Here is a 20,612-nt window from a genome sequence, read left to right as displayed (position 1 = left end):
ATCGCATCGCCTCGCGTGGGAACGCAGCATGTGTAACCTGGCGAGTCGCGCATGCGCGTGGATCAATGACGATCCATCTCCCCAACGTTGATTTTTTGCTCTGCCAGACTTCAGCTTGTACAGTGGGATGCATAAGTAATGCCCAGGGAATTGTTCGTTTCTCTCTTAACTTATTTCGTGCCTGCTTTCAAGGGGTGGAATTGTACTGATAGTTTCGTTGTTATTTTGTTTCAATTCTTGAACTATGCATTACGTAAAACGGTAAATGAACATCACTGTGGACAATGTATGTACGTATGCATCAAAGGCTCGCTCTTGAATTAATGATTTAAATTGTTTTGGTGCGTCGGCAGTAATGCCCATTTTGTACCCTTCAAGTATACGAGCAAAATTGTAAAGGGACCTACACAAGACAAACACAACACATTTTGAAAAGGTAAGGAGACTGGTAGGTCTGGCAGCCCCTCCCCCAATCCCCCCCTCGGGTAAGCCAGGGTTAAAGCATCGTTAAGCGATTTAGCCTGGCCGGTGGTATTTTTGTCTTTTAGATATGCCCGTTGGCATTTCTGCTCTGACGTCAATGCAATTCTGTTGAGCAATATCATAATCTTGTGCTGATAAGCGTGGCGTACGGAAAGGGCGCAAGTGGGGAGGGAATTGACTCTTGAGAAGGGTAGAATGCTGAAGCAATTCGTGCGTCACGGTCGAGTGGAAGTGCTAATTGTGAACGTGCATTAACGGAATCACGGTGCTTGAATTTTAGTGGTCTGTGTCCCTCGTCTATAATGCTCTTATTGCATATCGAGCGAACCTACGTCAGATGGCGATGTGGGTTCCTGGAAGTAAAAAAGATTGGAATGCGAGGTGACCAAATAGGGAGTAACGGCAGGACTAGCCCAAGCTGTGAAATGTTATGGAAAATTTACAGGCCTGGAAATCATAAGAGAACAACTATACATATTTGTAAGAATACGGCAACTTCTGGCATGCGACAATTGTTTTTGAAAAGCACAAATTACAATTTTACGTGTATGTATATGGTTTATAGCTAATTACAGGAACAAGTATTTGTGTTTCCAACCTATATTATATCTCTTTAAAATAACATTTGATGCAACACATACTACACCCATAGATAGCTGAAGTTTGAGGCAAGCTCTGTTGTTTGTAAACTGCAGTACCACATGACAACATTCAGGAAGTTTCAGTAACTTATACACACGTTTAATACTATTGAAACCCCAAGTTTCCAATTTTATACACAACTGCAGGGAATCAAAAATCTATTGGATGAAAATAACATTTAATACAACTTTTAATATTCACTAAATAACGAACCTTAATTATTAAATAATGGAGAATATTAAATAATTATGTTTCAAAAGTAAACTTAACAACATTTATAGCATCAAAGTGAAATAAAATAAACTATGTAGAGTATCGAATTACATTATACATAGTTTTATATACAGCATCACTTATTATTGACACTCTCCACATCATGCTTTCATTTTAGTGCGCGTACACTTATGTATGATTTGCATGTTGAAATAATTCCCTTTGCAGAATATGTAATCTGTAGATATGAGTCGATGACAGTCACCTATCGAGACGTTCAAAACTTCTGTTGTTACGTAAAGTTCTTACGGAAGCCCACCAGCCAATCACGTTTTACTTAATATTTCATTAAGCAAGCTTTTTTTCTTTATAAAAGTGTTTTTTTGTGTAAAAATAGCTACGATAAATTTCAATTTCAGTATAGAAACTAATTTAGCTGTTCCACGTGAAGTCATTACTGAATGTTAATGTTAATTAAGTAACTTTAAATGATTCGATTAATCGAATGACTTGCCATCTTGTGTAGCGTTCTTAAAGGCACATTTTTGCTTGGTTAATAGCCTCGAGATTTATATCCATAGTAATCATGGCAGCAGTAGCAAAATATATGGCTCCATTAGTTAAATTCTGAAAACATTAGAGCTCCATTGCATTATGTGATTTCACTAGGAAAGACAGATGTTGCAATTAGAAAATGTGTTCATGTAGGGATAAAATCTCCTTCATCTCCTTACAAAAGTTAGTTTTCCATTATGTGTGTGTGAACACAGCTTGAAACTCCCTTGTGCTTTTCACCATTTTCTTGAAACTTTTGTGTTTACAGTGTGTGGAATTCCATTAAACCTAAGTGGTGTCTCCTTCACTTGTTAATTTCTCGCTTCCACCTTGGGGAAGTTCCTTTGTCGAAGTTTTGTCTTTTATTCTGTGTAAAATATTGCCGTTTTTTCGTGCAGCTTTTTGCACTCTCTTGTTGGTAGGGGCATGAAAGCCATGACTGTAGGAAGTTTCCCCACGTAGACAAGGTGCTTGGTGTTAGGGGCTTTAGTGTTTTCCATGTTGGCCAATTTGTCTTAGCGTTAAAGGTTCTTTTGTCCCGTTGGAGAGGGCCTTTTCCAAAGTAATAACAGCAAGCTTCGTCTTGGGTTCTGTCCAGCGCTTCTTTTTCCGTTGTTTAAGTCCAAGATGCGTTGAGGGGGAGAGAGAGAATGGTGGGGGAGAGAGTTGCGTAGTTGTGCTGGTCTGCCTCACACCTTTCGGGAACTCTTCCAGGTTCGCAAAGTCGCTCTGATCACGCATCTGAGAAAACAATGTTGGCAGGTTCCTCGCTGCCCGACCGCCTGTGCAGATCGTCGGTCGTCGCGTTCCGGTGAAGGTGCGTCCGTGCGCTGTGTGCGATTTTGTCGACGGCGGTGCGGGAAGTTTAGCAAGATCCTTCAACAACGCCTTCGGTAAGTCTCCAGTTCGCCACCAGACGGCAGCACTCCCAGCATGACGGGCCCCTGAGGGAGGATAATGATGAAGGAGCCTCCAGGGAGACAGAGACAGGAATGCTGAAGGGGAAGGGAGATAAGGGAGAGCGGCCAAGGAAAAAGCTGTCATTTCGGGAACCGGAAATCATGGGATACATGCAGATGAAGCAGGAAGGCAGGAAGAAAGCAGCCAGCAGGGCAGAGCCCGTTCGGAATGGCCAGCTGGAAATCTCCAGGAACCATGGACTCACCGGCAGCTTTGAGGATCTTGATTTAGAGGTAGGCAGTTTTTTTCCTTCCTCGCACAGGTGCTAACTCCCATAATAACCCTTCCCGACTGTAGGCAATCCGTTCTTTCCTCGACAAAGCCTTCCGCGATATCTTCGCTGTTCAAATTTGGCGGGGACACCCACTCATTGGAATGCGTTCAATTTCCGGCTCCGCTTCTCATGCCACCTGTCGGGCAAATTGAAAAACCTAATACAACTCCACGCGAAAAAAAAATAACTTCGTAATCAGCATGTCATTTGCAATGCAGACCTAAGATTTCCCTGATGGGCCATTCCACGAAAAGTGGTACTACTCCATGTTAAAAACAAAATGAATTAATACGAAAATTGTTAGTTTTTAATTGCATTAAGGTTTACATGTTTGTGCATGCATATAATTTGCACATTTCACCAATAAAAATTAGTAGCATCTGCAGCCTTTAGGCTTCACAGACATATGAAGTCAAAAATGCTACATTTTTAAAGCGTCACACACGTAATGCTTTTCATGCATTCAACCTATGCCATCATACTCAAGTCTTTCTCATTTGTTAGCTGACACCATAAAGTACTTCATAATTTCATGAAATCAGTTCATTATGAATATTTTAATCCAATCTATAACCTTAAATTTTATGTATAAAATGTCACACGCGTAACTCTGGAATGCCCCTGATACTCAACTTTCTTGTGACACAATAGTCCCACCTTCAAAAAATCGTGCACTACAGATTAAGATACTCATTTCCATAGATAGTTGAAGATACAGATATTACAAGGAAAATTGTTAGTCGTTATATTCATTCATTTTTCTTTTATGCCTGACGTGTTTTTGAGGAATGAAATTGTTTTGATGCTGATGCACGAGTTCCAACATTTTGGGATTATATTACGCCACATACTATATAATTTTGCCAGTTTTATGCAAATATTCACGCATGTGTGTTAACTTATGCTAAATGAACCTTGAAAAACTTATTTAGTTGAAGGCACTGCAGCTTTGCGTCATTTGTGAGGTTCTCCAACTAACGTCACAAGAAAATTCCGAAGAGAAAAGTATCCGACGGATCCACCTCTGTGGATGGTTAATTCCGTTGTAATATTTATGCATTCAGCTAATCCTTGTTCAGTTCAGCTCTTATCAGTTTAAGAGAACACGCAGTTTTAAAGAACATGGAGTAGGATACACTGGAATAGAAAGAGAAGAGAAGTGTAGCGTTATCTAGTATGCGAATCAGTAAGTGGAAAGGCAAAAGGGGGAAACAGAGAAGCAAGAAAATTTTTACAGCGCCACCGTTATTATACCCGTAAATGTCACATGAAAAATGCATGTTTGTGCTAGAATTCCGCTGCATTACTAAGTTATCCCTGTCGGTTGAGAGAGAGCGTACCAGCCGAGTTAGAAAACTACGCCAAACCGTTTGCCGTCTCTTGCGCCATTGTTTCAGGTTAACTAGATATGCCTTCAATTTCTCTCTCGACAAGCTATCCATCTGCAAGTTCTTGCGTTTCGTTTCGAAAGCGAGAGGGGATGGAATTCGGTGGAAAAAACAAATAAACTACGCAAATTTGCAAGAATGCTCACACTATTTTGAGCAGCTAAGTAAATGTATAGCAATACATTAAATGAAGGTCTCGGAAGTGAAACATGAAATGTGAAATATTGAGTTGATTAAGAAAAAAAGGTTATTAGAAGCTACATTGTAGATAAATTGTTTTCGTGTAGCATTTACCAATTTTAGAAGCGTTCAACGAGTCCAATGCATTTGCATGACATGGCAATTAGACGCGAAAACTGAAGTATGGCTCTTTTTACTTTGTAACTCAGTAACGACTAATGCTCGGATAGTTATGCACTAAAGAAACGCAAAATATGCACTAAAAAGTGTAATATGCACTTTAAAAAACCATTTCATTTATAAATGTTGTATATTACAAACTATGAAAGATTACATGCCAGGCAGTGCATTATTCTGAATGCTCATTCGCTACACAGATTTTTTTAAAAAAATAATATGGTTCTGCGTTAAATGAAACGCAATAAATTACAGATCAAGATCATGATTGCATTTGATAACAACATGATGTCTCAAATTTTCGAACTTCATTTTTGTTTTCAGGTAGAATAGTCTTATATTCAGAAAACACACATTCCATTTCGCAATATACAAGTGGACTGTATTTTGGGGCAACAAAGTCGGACACATCAAGTTCCAGATCATCCACACGTTGTCCATTTGTATGCAGAATTTTGCAAACTTTCACCATTGTTCTTTTTCAATACTGTATCCAATTTCTGTACATACTCAGGATCTTCAACCTGGGCGAGGGCCTCTTTAACGTCTTCTATAATTTTGATGCTTGTTTGAAGTTGTTGAAAGAAGAAAGACAGAGAAAATATAAAGAAAAGAGAAGCGAGGAGAAGAAAAATAAATACAGTATATGCCAATGCCCCAACCAATTTCTTTTTCTTTTCTTGATTACTTCCAATATTGCTCTTCTTTTAATTCTCTGAATGTTAGTGACAATAGTTCTACATTGGCATGCAATGTAAAAGGATGTATTCAATGAGCAACTTCCCCCACAGTTCATTCACCACATTTCCGGCAAACAGATCAGATCTGCTTTGAAAACCTTCCGGGTAAGCATTGTGCGTATGGCTTTTGCCGAAGTGATTCAAGGTGTGATTATCGTGATCATTTGGGGAATGTGTTCTTTTTGCCTTTTCCGAAGCCCTACACAAACCGTGAAAAGTGTGTAAAGTGGTGATATGCAAATTTACTCTCTGTAACAAGGCTTTTCGTACGCTTTCCGTTCCTTAATCTGTTTGCCCGATTTCTTCCCGGAGTACACCACGTGACAAGTTCAATATCATCCATTGGACATACCCATTTTCTAGTTCTTACTTTATTCTAACCCTACCTTTTGAGAGAGCACCTCTTCTCTCGTCTTCAGGTAAACAAATTTCTTTTTGCCGGTGGTGGGATCGAATCTACGACAGATGTGATTTTTACTGGGAAAAAAATCCAACTATTACACCGGTATGGACCTGGTGTAAAGATGGAAAGAAGGGCACCGGTTCATTGCATGTCGAGGCAGGGTTCCACATATTCACGATCTAGACCATTTTTTTGGAGATGATGTGATCATTAATGAAAGAAAACCGAACAGAATTTTTTGTTTTCAATGGAATCTGTTTTACAACTATTTCCTTGAGGAAGAATAATTTTAAGATATATATCAGAATAGCTAACGATACAACATCCACTACGGTGTAAGAAGGTCACGTAACTGTTCTAGTGGGGTGTCACCCAGCTATATCTACAATTACAATAAGCTTACCCAAAAAATCGACCAACATACATTCTCAAAACGAAGAAAAAATGATGGAAAATATGATTGTTGACATTATAAATGTGATACAAACCAGTAAACATTAAAAATTGTTAATATTTTGAATGTACAAATTCAGCTCGTAATTACATGGTGAGAATACCAATTACACATAGACAAGTACTGTAATAATTAAACATAGTACGGAAACTATTGCCTGTAGATGTTTTAGTTTGCTGTAAGTATAATAATAGTATTATATTAATATAATATTATTTGATCTGAATATACAAATTGTTTAATTGACATTGTAAAACCCAAACCTTGCCATTTCTGACAATTTTGTTCAATTTAATATGCAGTCTTATCAGAGTCTAATTTCGGTGTAGAAAGAGAAAGTGTGTGTCCCCCCATCCTTTCAACTTTTACGTGCGTATTTAGTTCATAGAATACCCAAAGAAGTCTTAAGTATAATAGTATTTCCTCGTCAGAATTGGTGTCGTACAGGCAGGGCTAGCCTGGGTACAAATGCACCAACTGCAAGGTTTTTCTTTCAGAGATCTATGTCATGTTTGTTATAAATTAAACAACATTTGAACACAACCCTAACAAGGAATGCACAATTTATGCATTATTGTGCAGTGGAAGGTAACCCCCACTAAACATTACCAAATGTTTTTCTTTATGCTTTAATCGAGGGTGTGGAAAATATGAATCGTATACGCTATGAAAGGCATTGCACTTAAGAGTCGGACGCACAAGTTTTAACAAATTGTCCATCACCATCAGAGCTTCAGAAATTGAATCAAGCCACCAATCAAGCTGCTGACGCCCTCTGTACCAGTATACATAAAAATTCAGTCCTTCAAAACACATAGGATCCAAGAGAAAAATAAATGAAAAGAGTCGTGTACAATTTGACGACCAAAACTTGTGATTCCCACTGTACAGTAGGATCGTTGAGTATTACCGTGCAAATTGTCCATGACTATTTTCATTATTTTTTCTTGCATTCTGTCTGTTTTAAGCGATGGATTTTTATGTATGCTGGTGCAGAAGTTGTCAACAGCTTGTTCTGAGTTTTCTTTTAATTCCTGAAGCTCTTATTGGGTCAAATAAAGTGCACGAACATGGTGATGGACAATTTGCACGGTAATACTCGTGGATACCACTGCACCAATATACTAAAATATAGTTTAAGGTAAATAAAATAAAGGGACATTGCCTTCGTAAAATACCTTGTTTCCTTTCTGTATTTCGTATTTGCACTGTAATTTAGTGATCAGACCTAAACCTACGATTAACATTAACCGACCCCCCTCCCCTCCCTTGTACAACTGAGTGTTTGATGTGACTTGATATTTGTAAAGAAATAAAGAGTGACGTTTTCTCTTTTGTATCGTTACAGAGCCAAGCAATGCGAATCGTTCGCACTGTAGGGCAAGCTTTCGAAGTCTGCCACAAGTTGTCGCTGAACGCACCGACACCAGAAGAGGAGGAGGAGGATGCGGAAGCAGGAAGCGAGAAAGAGAGCGAGGCGATTAGTGAGAAACCCAAGAAAGGTAAGGCTTTTCAACTTGTCCGCTTGATGGCTCTGGCGGTTGGGAATAATTTCAATGTGGCTTAACTTATGTTACGAATTGCACCGTACCGTGCAGTAAACTCCTAATATGTTCCTAAGGGAAATTTGCCCGACTTGAATGCAATAAGAATATAACAAAACAACCTGTCTTAATATTTTTTTCGTTATTTAATGTCTCGTTTCGACATTATGAATCCATGAGTTGTATCATGAATGCATGCAACCACATTGCACAGGTCAAGAGTTGCCATTGATAAAGTAACTTCACGATTACGATATAAATCAGGTAGATAACCGCTTGGTTTGTTTGAATAAGTCGCATAGTAAATACATTTTGTTTATGAGTCAAACATGCTAGTTTATCAACGTGCGACATCTAGTAACGAATGTTTAAACTTCTGTACAAAAGAGATAGATAACTTCATAGATATTAAAATGTAAGATAATTTGACAATTTCAGATACAGCGAGTTGTAAGACGTAACGCATAAAATAATAAAAAATTAAAAGCAACGTGACCCGTGCAGGCTAGTATTATTTGTAGTTTCACACAACTTTACGATGGGATGCATACGTATTACCAAGGAAAGTGTCCATCACCGTGCTTTTCCCAGTGAGAGTTTGAAGAATCGAAACGAACACCAAGCAAGCTGATGACAACCTCTACACCAGCATACGTAGAAATCTATTCCTTAAAAACACGTAGGATGCAAGAGGAAAATTAATGAAAATAGACATGGACAATTTGACGAGCAATACTTGTGCATCGTACTGTACCACCAATAGGATACATTCAACCACTTACTTATTTGCATAAGGAAATCGTCAACATGTTTCGTATTTCCCCTGCTAGAAGAAATTCAAATGAAGGTATTTAGTACCCAAGTTATCTAGATTGCGTATTCTTTCCTCTTCTTTGCACATCCCTGAACTTACATGCGATTCTCAGAATGCTTCGCGAATTCAAAGTTTCATCCATTGTGAATGTACACGTACTGAGAAACGTTATCACTGTAACCACATCCAACAGCCTTATTAATTAGTAGGAAACGGATTTTAAGGAACAGCACCTTTCCAAAAACATATCTGTTTTCATACCAATCGTTTGAGATATGTATATTAGGACCAGTGGCGGCGTTTAGGTTCCAAAACCGGGGTGCTAAAACTGGGGGGCAAAGACAGCATATTTCCCTTTGTAGATAAGGTTTAGCATAGTGCGGAGACAATAGTGGCGAAAAGTGGGAGGGGAAAACTGCCCCCCCCCAATCGACGCCACTGATTAGGACATGAAATCAAGTAAAATTAACGTACTTTGTTGCTTCTTTTGCACCTTTTCGTGAGATTAGCACAGTTGTCCCGATTTTACCTCCTCTTTCATGCTTCAGCACCTTCATTTTCTTTCATGTTTTGTGAAAAAAAATTGGACAGAAAAATAAATGATTTTAACTCATCTTGAGCAACTACATAAAAACCTACAGTCTCATTTTGTAGACCTGAACAAGAGCTATAAAATGGTATAATATAAATCACACAATGTTTACCATAAATTATATTAATTGCTACAAAAATGTTAATGTAACTGGTTTAGAGCTGAAGAATGGCATTTTATGAGAACCTGTTTGAAAACATTTTCAGAACCTTTCCCGACCCTAATGTTCCAACTTAAAATCCGTTCCTTATTAATTAGTTTAACGACATTAGCGCCACATGAGGAATTTCAATCGCGAATATATTTTACAAAAAGTACAATCACAAATTTACAGGCTCAGTTTTACGTTTCACCCCGTCGTGTTTAACTTTTGCGTGCACATTGTCTAGTTAGGTCTACTTAATAATTGATTAGCAGATTGAAAACAAACTGATTTTACAAGTGTAAGTTGATACGCGTAGATCACTAAGGATTCCTACATTTATTTGCATTCATATTATTTAGTTATTCTAGCGGTCTCGAATTTGCATTTCGATTGGTCAGAATGTCGCTATGGCGAGAATTATTGGATTGTGCACCTCCGCGCACTCTAGGGAGCAACGTCGAAAGCTCTAATCCCTTGTATCGCTGGCGTGGAGAAATGAAATTGGCTCGGCCTTCATGTTCGTTACCTTCTAACCATGCGTTTCGGAGAAGGAAGTCACGTGATTGTTCTGTCGTTAAAGTTATTATTTCTGGGTTACAGACGGCTGTCAGGAGCCAAGAGGTTTTGACATTGCGTCCTCTCTTCTTCACGAAACAGGCTGTAATTATTTCTCTCAGAGTGCTTTATTTTCTCGGTTAAGGAAAAAAGGGGGATGAAATGTAACATCCATTCCGTTTGTTTTATCATTTTGTGAAATGCTACCGACGACAAGGTTGCCACGAGACAAGAAGTGCATATGCTTTAGTACTCAGAAGTATTGTAATAAGGAATAACGACTTACTACCAGGATGGATAAAAATCATGACTTTTTTTAAAAAAAATTAAAACTTTTTTTTAAACGCTCAAAATTGCTTGCATGTACTTATACAGAACATTCCCTGACATTCGCTACGAGAATCGGCGGCAAGCTGCCCGGCGTCAGCGCTTGTCTTTCCCGGCGAACGGGGTCCGCGACAGTGAGTAGAGTCGGCTATTAAAATTACAGTTTTCATATTGTGTACTAACCTTGACTACAGAAGGTGTTGAAAATGATGTCCCTCTGCTGCAACACATTCCTGGCATCTCCGAAGGAAATTGTCATTTACACGTGCAAGTTCGTCTACTGTAATTCTCCCGATTTCTCGTACAATACTCTCTTTTAACTCACGGATGGTGTGCGGATTGTCTTTGTATACTTTATTTTTTAGATTTCCCCATAAATAAATATCACAGGCTGACAAATCGGGGGACCTAGAGGGTTTTTGAAACACCTGTTTCTTGTGAGAGGCGGCGGATAGATTTCCGAGGAGACTGTTCTAACCTTTGTCCTATCTCATCGAGTTTTTCCTCAGTAAGTACACGTGGGTTTTTCTTTCCACTTCTATTCAGAACTGACCCTGTTACTCTAAACTTTTTTACGAGGTTTAATATAGTGGCCCTATGTGGAACGGGAACACCAGGAAATTTCGTTGCAAAACGTCGTCGCACTTCTCCACAATTCCTCTTTCCGAAGTAACACTCGACAAGATAAATCCTTTGTTGTAATGTACACTTTTGTGGTGCCATATTAAGCCACAATCTTCAACGCACGGACACGACACAACACCACTTCCGAGGGATGATTTTACTAGTGTCAGTCTGCAACGTCAACAGAAAGGGAAAGAGAGCGAAAAAAAACAGACTGTAGCGTGGGACTGTCGCGGACCCCGTTCACCGGGAAAGACGAGCGCTGACGCCGGGCCGCTTGCCGCCAAGTCTCGTAGCGAATGTCAGGGAATGCTCTAGATATGCGTTTCTTTTAGAATGCTTTATCTAGTAAACAGCCCTCTAAAATATTTGATCAGTTTGATTAATGAAAACAAAAAAATATATATACATTCTTCTGTTTCTGATACTGTATATAGGAATCTACTATGGATATGTTTGAGTGTGCTAATGAAACTATAATACATAATTTCAGTAACTTTCCTTCCAATGAAAATAAAACATTCTGGATGTCCTATATAATTGTAACTTAAATTATTTTTAAGTCTTTGTAGCTGAATGTTGGCAATTTTTAATTGATTGTTTGCAAAATATCATCTGCTGTGTTTATTTACAGTTTAATGACACTAGTTACGGTTTAACATGATTAGTATTTTGAATATTTTAGTTCACGAAATGCTTGCTATTTTTGCCTACAAGAAATATTACACTCTAAATCAAGATAAATTTAAGTATGTTAACATGTTAAATTTTCTTTCGTATAATCTTCACCTACATATAGTATGTTTCCTTTCTTTTCCTCTCTTAGAGCCTAATAAGATGAATTTACTTTCACCAAAAGTGATTCTGATATTTATAAAATCCTTATGTACATTATTCTATAACTTATTTATTTCGATTGATTTAAATCAACCTGATTTAAATCAATCGACCTTGCTTACTACCAAGTAACCCGAATGAAATTTTTGTATCCTATATTCCTTTTGTGAAATGTCTGGAGTAAAAGAACGCGAACGCGTTCTGGGCGCACGTTGCGGGTGTGTGCCTCGTCCAATGAACGCGCGGAGGGGAGGGGTCGCGCGAGGGGGGGCGACTCGATCGGTCCAGTAGTTCTGTAGGAATGACAGCTCGCAAGCCTATTAGGGGAATTCTGCACCCTTCCCCACCTAGTCTGGCCCCGCCCACAAGCTTTCGCCTCTGCGCGTCGCTACTCCAGACATTCCGAAAAAGGAATATAGGCACAGAGATAAATAGCACGTGAGGGTATATACATGTGCACCAAAATATGCTTGTAAATTTACCAAAATATGAATTTTAATGGTAAATTTCCGCGATGTGTTTGAATTTTTTTTTAAATATATATGTGTGTGTGTGCGCGCGCGCGCGTGTGTGTGATAGAGTGAGAAAGAGAGATGAGAGATGGAGGGGAAATAGGAGGAGATAGAGAGCGCGCAGGAGGGAAGGCCCCCTCCCTCCTTTCCGCCTCTGTTTCTTTGTGCGTTTCTTCTTGTGCAACTTTCTATAACGGAACTAGAAAAATTAAGAATTGGATTGGGAAGTAATGCGAAACGAAAATAATTATGCAAATCTGCATTTTGCATTGTTGATAGAAGACTTAATTTTGGGGGCTCCAGATTTGGATCAGTGTACGAACTGGGGCGAGGGGGGGGAGGCGGTGCTATCTTCATCTTGCATCCTACGTATTTATAAGGAATGCAATTTTACGTATGCTGGTCAAGTGTGATGCAGACAAATTGTTCACTACTAATTTTATTAAATTCCCCTCATGCATTGCGCATGGCTCCAACGCGTTTATTTCTGTACTTACCCCTCCCCCTCACGCAGAAATATCAACCCTCCCCCTCACGAATCGTGAAACGAGTGACATGCGTATGCGTGACCCAAGAAGAAGACAAAGAAAAAAATGTTTAAACAAAAGACTTACGATGCGATTTGGCATCAAGAGGTTCTTGTTTTGGCAAATAGTCTGTGCTCGTTGTTTCCAACCCATTACCCGAACACAGTTAGTCCGTTTGTTTCTGTGGTCGGTATGCACCTCAACTGAACAAAAGACGTTAATTAAGTTGCACAACTCCGCAGAGAAGCTCTCTCTGTTTAATCGGCCGCGTCTTGTTTGCCGAATTATGCACTCGGCACACGAAAAGGTCTGTGCAGGGAGACGGACACGCGCGGAGGAGGTTGAGAAATACGTCCCAGAAGGGACGTCATCCGTGGGTATTTTTTTTATATATATAAAATATTTGTTGATGTGGACAAAATCCATGCACCAGTTAACAATTTATAAATTTGTAATATACATACATGCATATAATATTTACATACAATTATTCCTTTTATAATAAATAATTAAACCATTTCATTACACATTTACAGCATTATTTTCGACTCGTTAAAATATTTTGTAAGAATTTTGATTGCCGAGGATGATTCAGAAGTCAGTAAACAAGGTAATTACGTGGACAAAAGACAATCGTATATGCTGCTGCAAGAGAGGTCCGTGTAGGTAAGTCAAGTAAACGTAGTGGACGGGCATTGGCTGACGAAATGACGTCACTTGGGATGACATAAAATTGCGACAGTTGATAACCTAAAAACGGTGTGTCAATCAGTGTTTGAAAGGAAAAAGTTACAAGTAACGGTTACTTTTATAGTAACGATGTAACTTAAGTTATTTTTCCGTACATTTCAATAATAGTGAACAAAATTTTGGTTTGCTAAAAAAAAAAAAAATCTTTATACATTTGTTGCAATCAAATATAATGTTTATTATTGTTAGTTGTAGATGGCTCAGTAATAAAGGAACACCCGGCTGTTCAACTTTATGTGCGTCACTTCTACCGCAAGCAGGTTTCTCAACCGACGGACCCTGGCATCAATTATATCTGTCCGCAAGAGGTCCGTCCTCCTGAAGCTTTCGACTTACAGGCTGCCACCTGGAAAGATGGCATTTCGTGCAGGTTTCCACTGCGATGACAGAAAATGCTTTCGCGGCAGTGGCGGTCTTGGATCAAACGATCTAACCGGGGTGCGCGTTGCTTCCCGCCTCCACGGACGGCCACCACGGTAAATTTTGTTTGCGCAGCAATTTTCATTAACAAATATATTGAAGTGGAAATATTCTGATTAATTGGCATTTTACGATGTCCGAAATGGAACATGCCATGAAAATCGACACTTGCCAAAAATTTAATGATATTTCCCCGAGGAAACTAAAATATTCCATTAGATCTAGTCGTTGTCAAATAATTTAAACCAGTTTTTATATTGTCAACAAGTCTAGGAATAATCGAACTAATGCTCTCTATGGTAATGCCATAATTTATTTATTAGTATTAAATTTCACTGGGTCATATTAATGAACGTATAAAGTTTGTTAAAAAAAATTAGAAAGCCATTTACGAGTAAAATTATTGGGATTCGGGCATCGACTTTTAAAAAAAACGATTTACCGAGCTGCGGGTTCATCCAGGTTAAGAACCACCGATATAGAGTCAAGGAACTGTAAAAATAGGTTGGTAAGGTAAGGTTCCCTTTGCACATTGCACCGTTCCATGAAGCAAGATTTAGAAGTACACATTCAACTGTAAAAGTAACACAATTAATTAAAGTAAATGGAACTGTAAATCAATTACTTTTAAAACACTGGTATGCAGTGGCGGCGGTGGTCTGGCTCTGTGGGTGTGCACTTCAGCCTTGCGTCCAGATCGCACCCACTTTTGCATACATCATTGGCAATCCAAGTTATGATCAAACTGGGGCATCCTCCTTGATTAGAGCCAAATCCCAAGCGTGGCTATTTATATTTTAGGTCCACTTCATGCACAGAAAAGCAAATAGACACGACCTACACATTAAAGTCTGATCCGAACCAATGTGCCTCCCTCGGACACATGGCAATTTGTTTTTAAAAAGAGTTGGATTTATTGTTGTCGAGAATTAATAGAAGTTACTGCTGAATAACTTAATAAGCATATTGCAAAATCATGTAGGAATTTAAGCTAAGACATTACTGTTATTGTTATTTCATTATGTAGCTATTAAATAAACATATACTCACAATAAACATGTTCTTTAACAGTAACACTCAAAGTATTTTTAAAATAAGACTATTATTTTTCTCATCAAAACCGTAAATATATAACATGATGATTGGAGCAAGGTGGAAAGTAGGAACACCAGGGTGGAAAAGAGGGGGCAACACCCCGCCCGGGTGAAAATTTTATCTCAAGCCGCTCCTGCAAACACGGTAGACAATCCAAAGACCACATGCAGTTGTTTATTTCTAATGACCGACTGACCAAACAAGCAAAATCTAGCGAAATCAAGAGAGTAATCAATATTAAATAACATAACAGTACTCACTCAGTCCACACTGCCCTGCTTGGTATTTCATATTATATCCCCTTCCGCCGTATCCGTATTATTACTGTAGTCGCTGTCCGCTTTGTAGCTAACTTCCCTCCAAATATTCAACAACGTGAAATATTACGTATATGCTTTCGCTGTGTACAGTTTTCCCTTTCATCATGAAATCAACACTTTGCACTGAAACGGGAACGAGCTTTTGACTGCAACAATTTTGCAACGCATGAACAGCCGACTGATCAACGATTCCCTCGACTACAGCGCCACAAGGACAATTTATTTTGTCCAAGCTGCACTAAGCAAAGGCAGTGCAAGGCATTGTTTAAAGCATTCATTTCGCTCTCAGTTGCCCCCTTCCTCCCACTTCTTTCTTTCTCATGCCATGCTCGGAACAGGGTGGGCGAAGATACCATAGAAATTCCCTTTTCCAAATTAAAAATACCTTGATTTATGATGATGTGTGGGCTGCCTGTACTCCGTCACACAATCTTGAATGGAATGTGATTGCAACACTGCGTCGTGAACACAGCACTAGTGGTGTTCGTCAAGTCCATAATAGCCCCGTCTATTTGGCTGCACTTTTTGACGCTCGGTGCAGTGCAGGGTGGTGCAAGGAAATGACGTTCAACCAACTAGACGGAAAGCGGTGTTCGAGTTCAGACGATTTAACAAATGCCTGTCTGTTGCTTTCAACTGTCATTTGATTAGTTAGCACGCACCACGTATGACCCAATTACTGTATTAACTTTCGAAGAATAAAGGAAATATAATACAATTTTCTTTAATTCCTTTTTGAAAAATGACCACGACCGTGTTATTCAGTTTGCCGAGGAAAGAGTGTCGTTCAAAATAAGGGTCATACACGTGACCATACACCAAACATACACCGGACCGGAAGGTAGTTCAGATGGTGCAGACACGAAATACACTGCTTGACTCGAAATCAACGAACTAGACGACTCGGTGTTGCACCGTGCAACAACTAGACGCTTCGGTGCAAGGAGAGTCAAAAAGTGCAGCAAACTAAATGGGGCTAATACTGAAAGCTACAGGCGCCAATCCCTTCCCTCTCCTTGCGTGTTGCAAACAGTGGATGTGAGTACACTGCGACTTGTGTGCGAAACGAACGCACCTTAGTCTGCAGGCGCTCGCAAAACAAGTCAGATGTGATTGCCGATCGAGCGTGAGACCGTTTTATGGTTTGAAGGAGATAGTGTTCAGTGAATAATTATAATAAAAATTAATTGCATTGCAGATTTATTTGGGTGTGCATGTGCGAATAGGCAGAAGCCGCTACTGCTGGTATGAATAACAAGAAAACCATTAATTGATCTCGTCTATTGTATTTAATTAAACGAAATAGCTCCGTCACATACACGTCATATCTTGTATTTATTTTACACAACTGTCGTATCTGAAAACTGGAGCAAAACTTGGAACAAAAGTTTGCAGAGACTTTTTTGCATTTTGTCCTGTTGTAAGTGTTGATTTCAAAAAGCATTAATAGATGGCATGCGAGAGTTAAAAGATAACCGTTTTGTATTAATGGCATTGTCATTCATTAGTGGAAAGTTTATCACTAAGAGAAATTGTGCAACAATATTTGTCAGTGAAAAGCTTCAAGTATGAAGTAGTTGAGTGATTAAGTCAGTAGGTGACCGAACTTGATTGTCACATTCTGTGTACAAGTACTGTTTTGTTGCACTCTATTCGAGACAATTATAGAATGCACCCATTAATTTATTAAAGGGAAGAGTTAAACTGGAGAAAAACACATCATGGGTGCAATATGAGTATGGAGATACATATTTTTTCTCCCTTTTAACCCCTTTCATTGCATTTTTACAGAATTCTGTTTATTCCCTCGGTGTATTTCTTTCCCTGTTGTAACACTAACTGCACAGTGCCTAACTTCCGTTTGAAAACATGGTCAAAATTTGTTCTATTTTTTCACTAAAACTCTCTGGAAACCTACGCAAGATTTCCAGTGACAAAAATAAACGTCTAAAACTTCATTAAATTCTCCACTGTGGATAATAAAAGTTTTATCCATAGTGGAGAATCACCATAAGAACTGACATTGGAAATCTTTCTAGTTTCGGCATTTTCTGCTTGTATGATATAGATCCGGGGGTAATCTTCGAATTAATGAACATTTCCACGAAACTTTTTTTTTTTATTTATCAGTTTTAAAATCTGCACTACGTTTCTGTACGTTCGAGAAGGAGACTGCAGAGCTACGAGGTCAGCGGTGCACACAAAACATGATCCGCCATGTTCCTTACGGAATTGTTAACACACCGCGCTACGACTCCAGGGTCCCGGGTTCGAATCATCAAAACGTGCAGAGTCTAAATAATAAGTTTTTGGACTGTGAATTAATGACGACTGAGTTCTCCGAATACGACTGTGTGTGCTTTAGTGAGTCTTGGTTCAATTCTGATATCTCGTGTGTTGAAATTCCCCTCTATGAGCAGTTCGACGTTTACCGTAAAGATCGTGAAATGCGTAGTGGTGGTGGTGTTATGGTGTGTGTGAACAAGAAGTGACACAGCAAGATACGATTGGATTTACAACGAGACTGCGAATTACTCTGGATAGAAGTAAGTACTAACCACCGTAGAAAAATACTTATAGGGTGTTTCTATCGACCTGATAGGCGGAGTACCAAAAAACTCTTAGTGTGTTGCTACGATTCCACTTTGGCAGCTCTGTCCAGCCACGAAGTTATTTTGTGTGGGGATTTTAATATGCACATAAAGTGGAATAATGCTGTAGATGGCATACCAACCAGTGGAGACGAAGACTGGTTCATAGACAATTTTATTCATGGACTGGGTCTTCTTCAACACAACATGTACAATACGAGAAATGATAAAAACCTTGACTTCATATTGTCCTCGTTTGAAACCTGTGACGTCACGCCCTCTTTGAATCTGCTTCAGTCGGACCACGAGTCTCTGTGCGCTACCTTCAAAATCCCGGTGAAAGCTGGAGGCTCCTCCCAGGCATAAGGCCGTGTCCCAAAGGTGCAAGACCGTAGTTGAAGCGAGCATCCTCCGAGTATGGTCTTGGAGTACGGTCTTGAAGTCGTGGACTGGAAGTGAAAGTCTTTCGAATTGCACTTCGACTGCAGAGCCAAATACGATCAGTAGATAAAGCTGAGTACTCGTTGTTTTCCCCACGTTATAAACACTTGTTTTTCACCATAGAAATCACGTTGCATTTTCAAATGTTCGTACACATACAATTCCACACATTAGAAGCACTTTAACCAACAACTTGCTAACCCATAACGTATATTTAACCTGTGTTGCTGACCTTCTACCTCCGCGATTTTAAACAAACGAACAACGAGTGCGGATATCATCTGCACTGCGAGATATGCACTTGCGTACTCCTGTACTTGGCGCTTTCGAACTGTACTAGGTGACGTCACTTCCGCCAAAACCATGCTTCAAGTACAGCGCCTAGAATAACGTAGTGTGGAAAACGGCATGGTTTTGCTCTCTCTCGCTGGTTCCACACGAAAATGAAATCCGCTAGAGGCGCTGGTGTTGACACCGGGGTACAGCGCTCGACTGCTTATAATGGAAGTAAATGGGGTTTTTGCTGCAACGTCTGATTCTTTTCTTTGTAACATTTCTTTGCATCAGAAAATTGTTATGATATTTGGTACAGTAGTCGCGAAAATATTAAAGAATATTATGAACCGTCTATCATGACCTGTCCTTGAGTTTTTTATTAACAATACGGAAGAAAACATAGGTATGGATTGTAACACGTAACATGACAATTGCTGCGAGAATTAGTATTGTGTATGCATTATCCTGAAAGGTTCATTAATATTGTCATTGTCACAAATATTATTTTTATGGAAATTCACACAGACAATACTAGTTTATTTTAATTAATTAATTTATTTTATTATTAATTAATTTAATTAATTTGCGGTTTATTTTCATCAAGTACAAGGTAGACATTTTACAGCCAAGTCACGAGTAAAAATGCACAGTCCTTAACACCAAAGTTCTACTTACCAATCGCCACGAATGTAAAGCAATTTGTTGATAGAGATGACAAGGTACATCGTAATCGGCTATTTCAACTCCATAGAATATGAAATTAAATTCTTTCGAATATCTGCATTTCGGGAAAATGACTTCATAATATGTACGCCACGAAACTTTTTTCCCCTTCATGACACTATTTCAATTTTATTAGTATACAAAAATAAACTTGTGTACACAATCCAACGTTTGACGTCCAGCCTCACATGCGATATGTTGATGCTCGTGTTGCGTTGCACATAAAACGTATTTATGTTACTTTTCTGTGTAAATTAATACCATTTCGTGACTGCAAATCACTCCACAAATATAACTGTTTCCATCAGTTCACTTACCGCCTTTCTAGAGAAACAAATCTACACAATATATTCCAGTGACGTGCACTGAGGAGTAGCTAGTCTAGCAGAGATAGATCAATCAATCTCACATCTCGAATTATATTCAAATCACAATATTTATTGTCTTGTTAAAGCCACCACAGCTCATATGCAACACCTTCTTTTCCACGCACTTCTCGTCCATCGGTGTTCTCCGCGGGCAAAGCAGGCCGGATACCCTAGCTCGCTCTTCTTCAGCCAGGCCAGTTTCCAGGTAGAAACGGCCGGCCCAAGGAAAAGAAAGATTTCTACCTCTACTTCCCTTGCCCCCACGCTCCCCGCTGCAATGGTTGAAAGCCCAGGCTTTCAGGTCCCCCAGTCTATCTCCTATAGGACAGATAGGGGATTGGTTTCTCATAATTTTTTTGTAAATCCTCTAAAGAACACAGGGTAAAATTTTCTGCATAACTTATGTTCTCTGTATTTACACAACCTTTTACACGTTGTACAATATGTGCGTATGTATAATATGGGATGAAGTTTTATTATTTATGAACTGGGAACGTGTTATGTGCAGACAATAATGTTATGCTTTCTTTATTTTTTTTTCTTTTTCAAATATGGAATATATAATGATTAAATTACAAATATGTGCTCAAGCTCTCTCTGACTCTCGTTTTAGTAGTGTTTTATTTAAATATACTAATATATTGGCCTGTAACAGTCATAAATACGGATGTATTTATTTGGG

General features: G+C 39.0%; 1 protein-coding gene across 1 annotated transcript in view; it reads left to right on the top strand.

The window, feature by feature from the left end:
* Window positions 1-20,612, top strand: part of LOC145987569 (capon-like protein) — a 344,902-nt gene that overhangs the window by 277,537 nt on the left and 46,753 nt on the right. Inside the window, exons 6-7 of the mRNA XM_083121917.1 lie at window positions 2,763-3,086; window positions 7,818-7,971. Coding sequence (XP_082978043.1) covers window positions 2,763-3,086; window positions 7,818-7,971 — 478 coding nt within the window. The remainder of the gene's footprint in view (window positions 1-2,762; window positions 3,087-7,817; window positions 7,972-20,612) is intronic.

The sequence above is a fragment of the Lepisma saccharinum genome, chromosome 5 (assembly GCF_977018435.1).
Source record: "Lepisma saccharinum chromosome 5, izLepSacc3.1, whole genome shotgun sequence".
In the NCBI taxonomy this organism is placed as follows: Eukaryota; Metazoa; Arthropoda; class Insecta; order Zygentoma; family Lepismatidae; genus Lepisma; species Lepisma saccharinum.
This window is presented reverse-complemented; position numbering and strand designations above follow the sequence as displayed.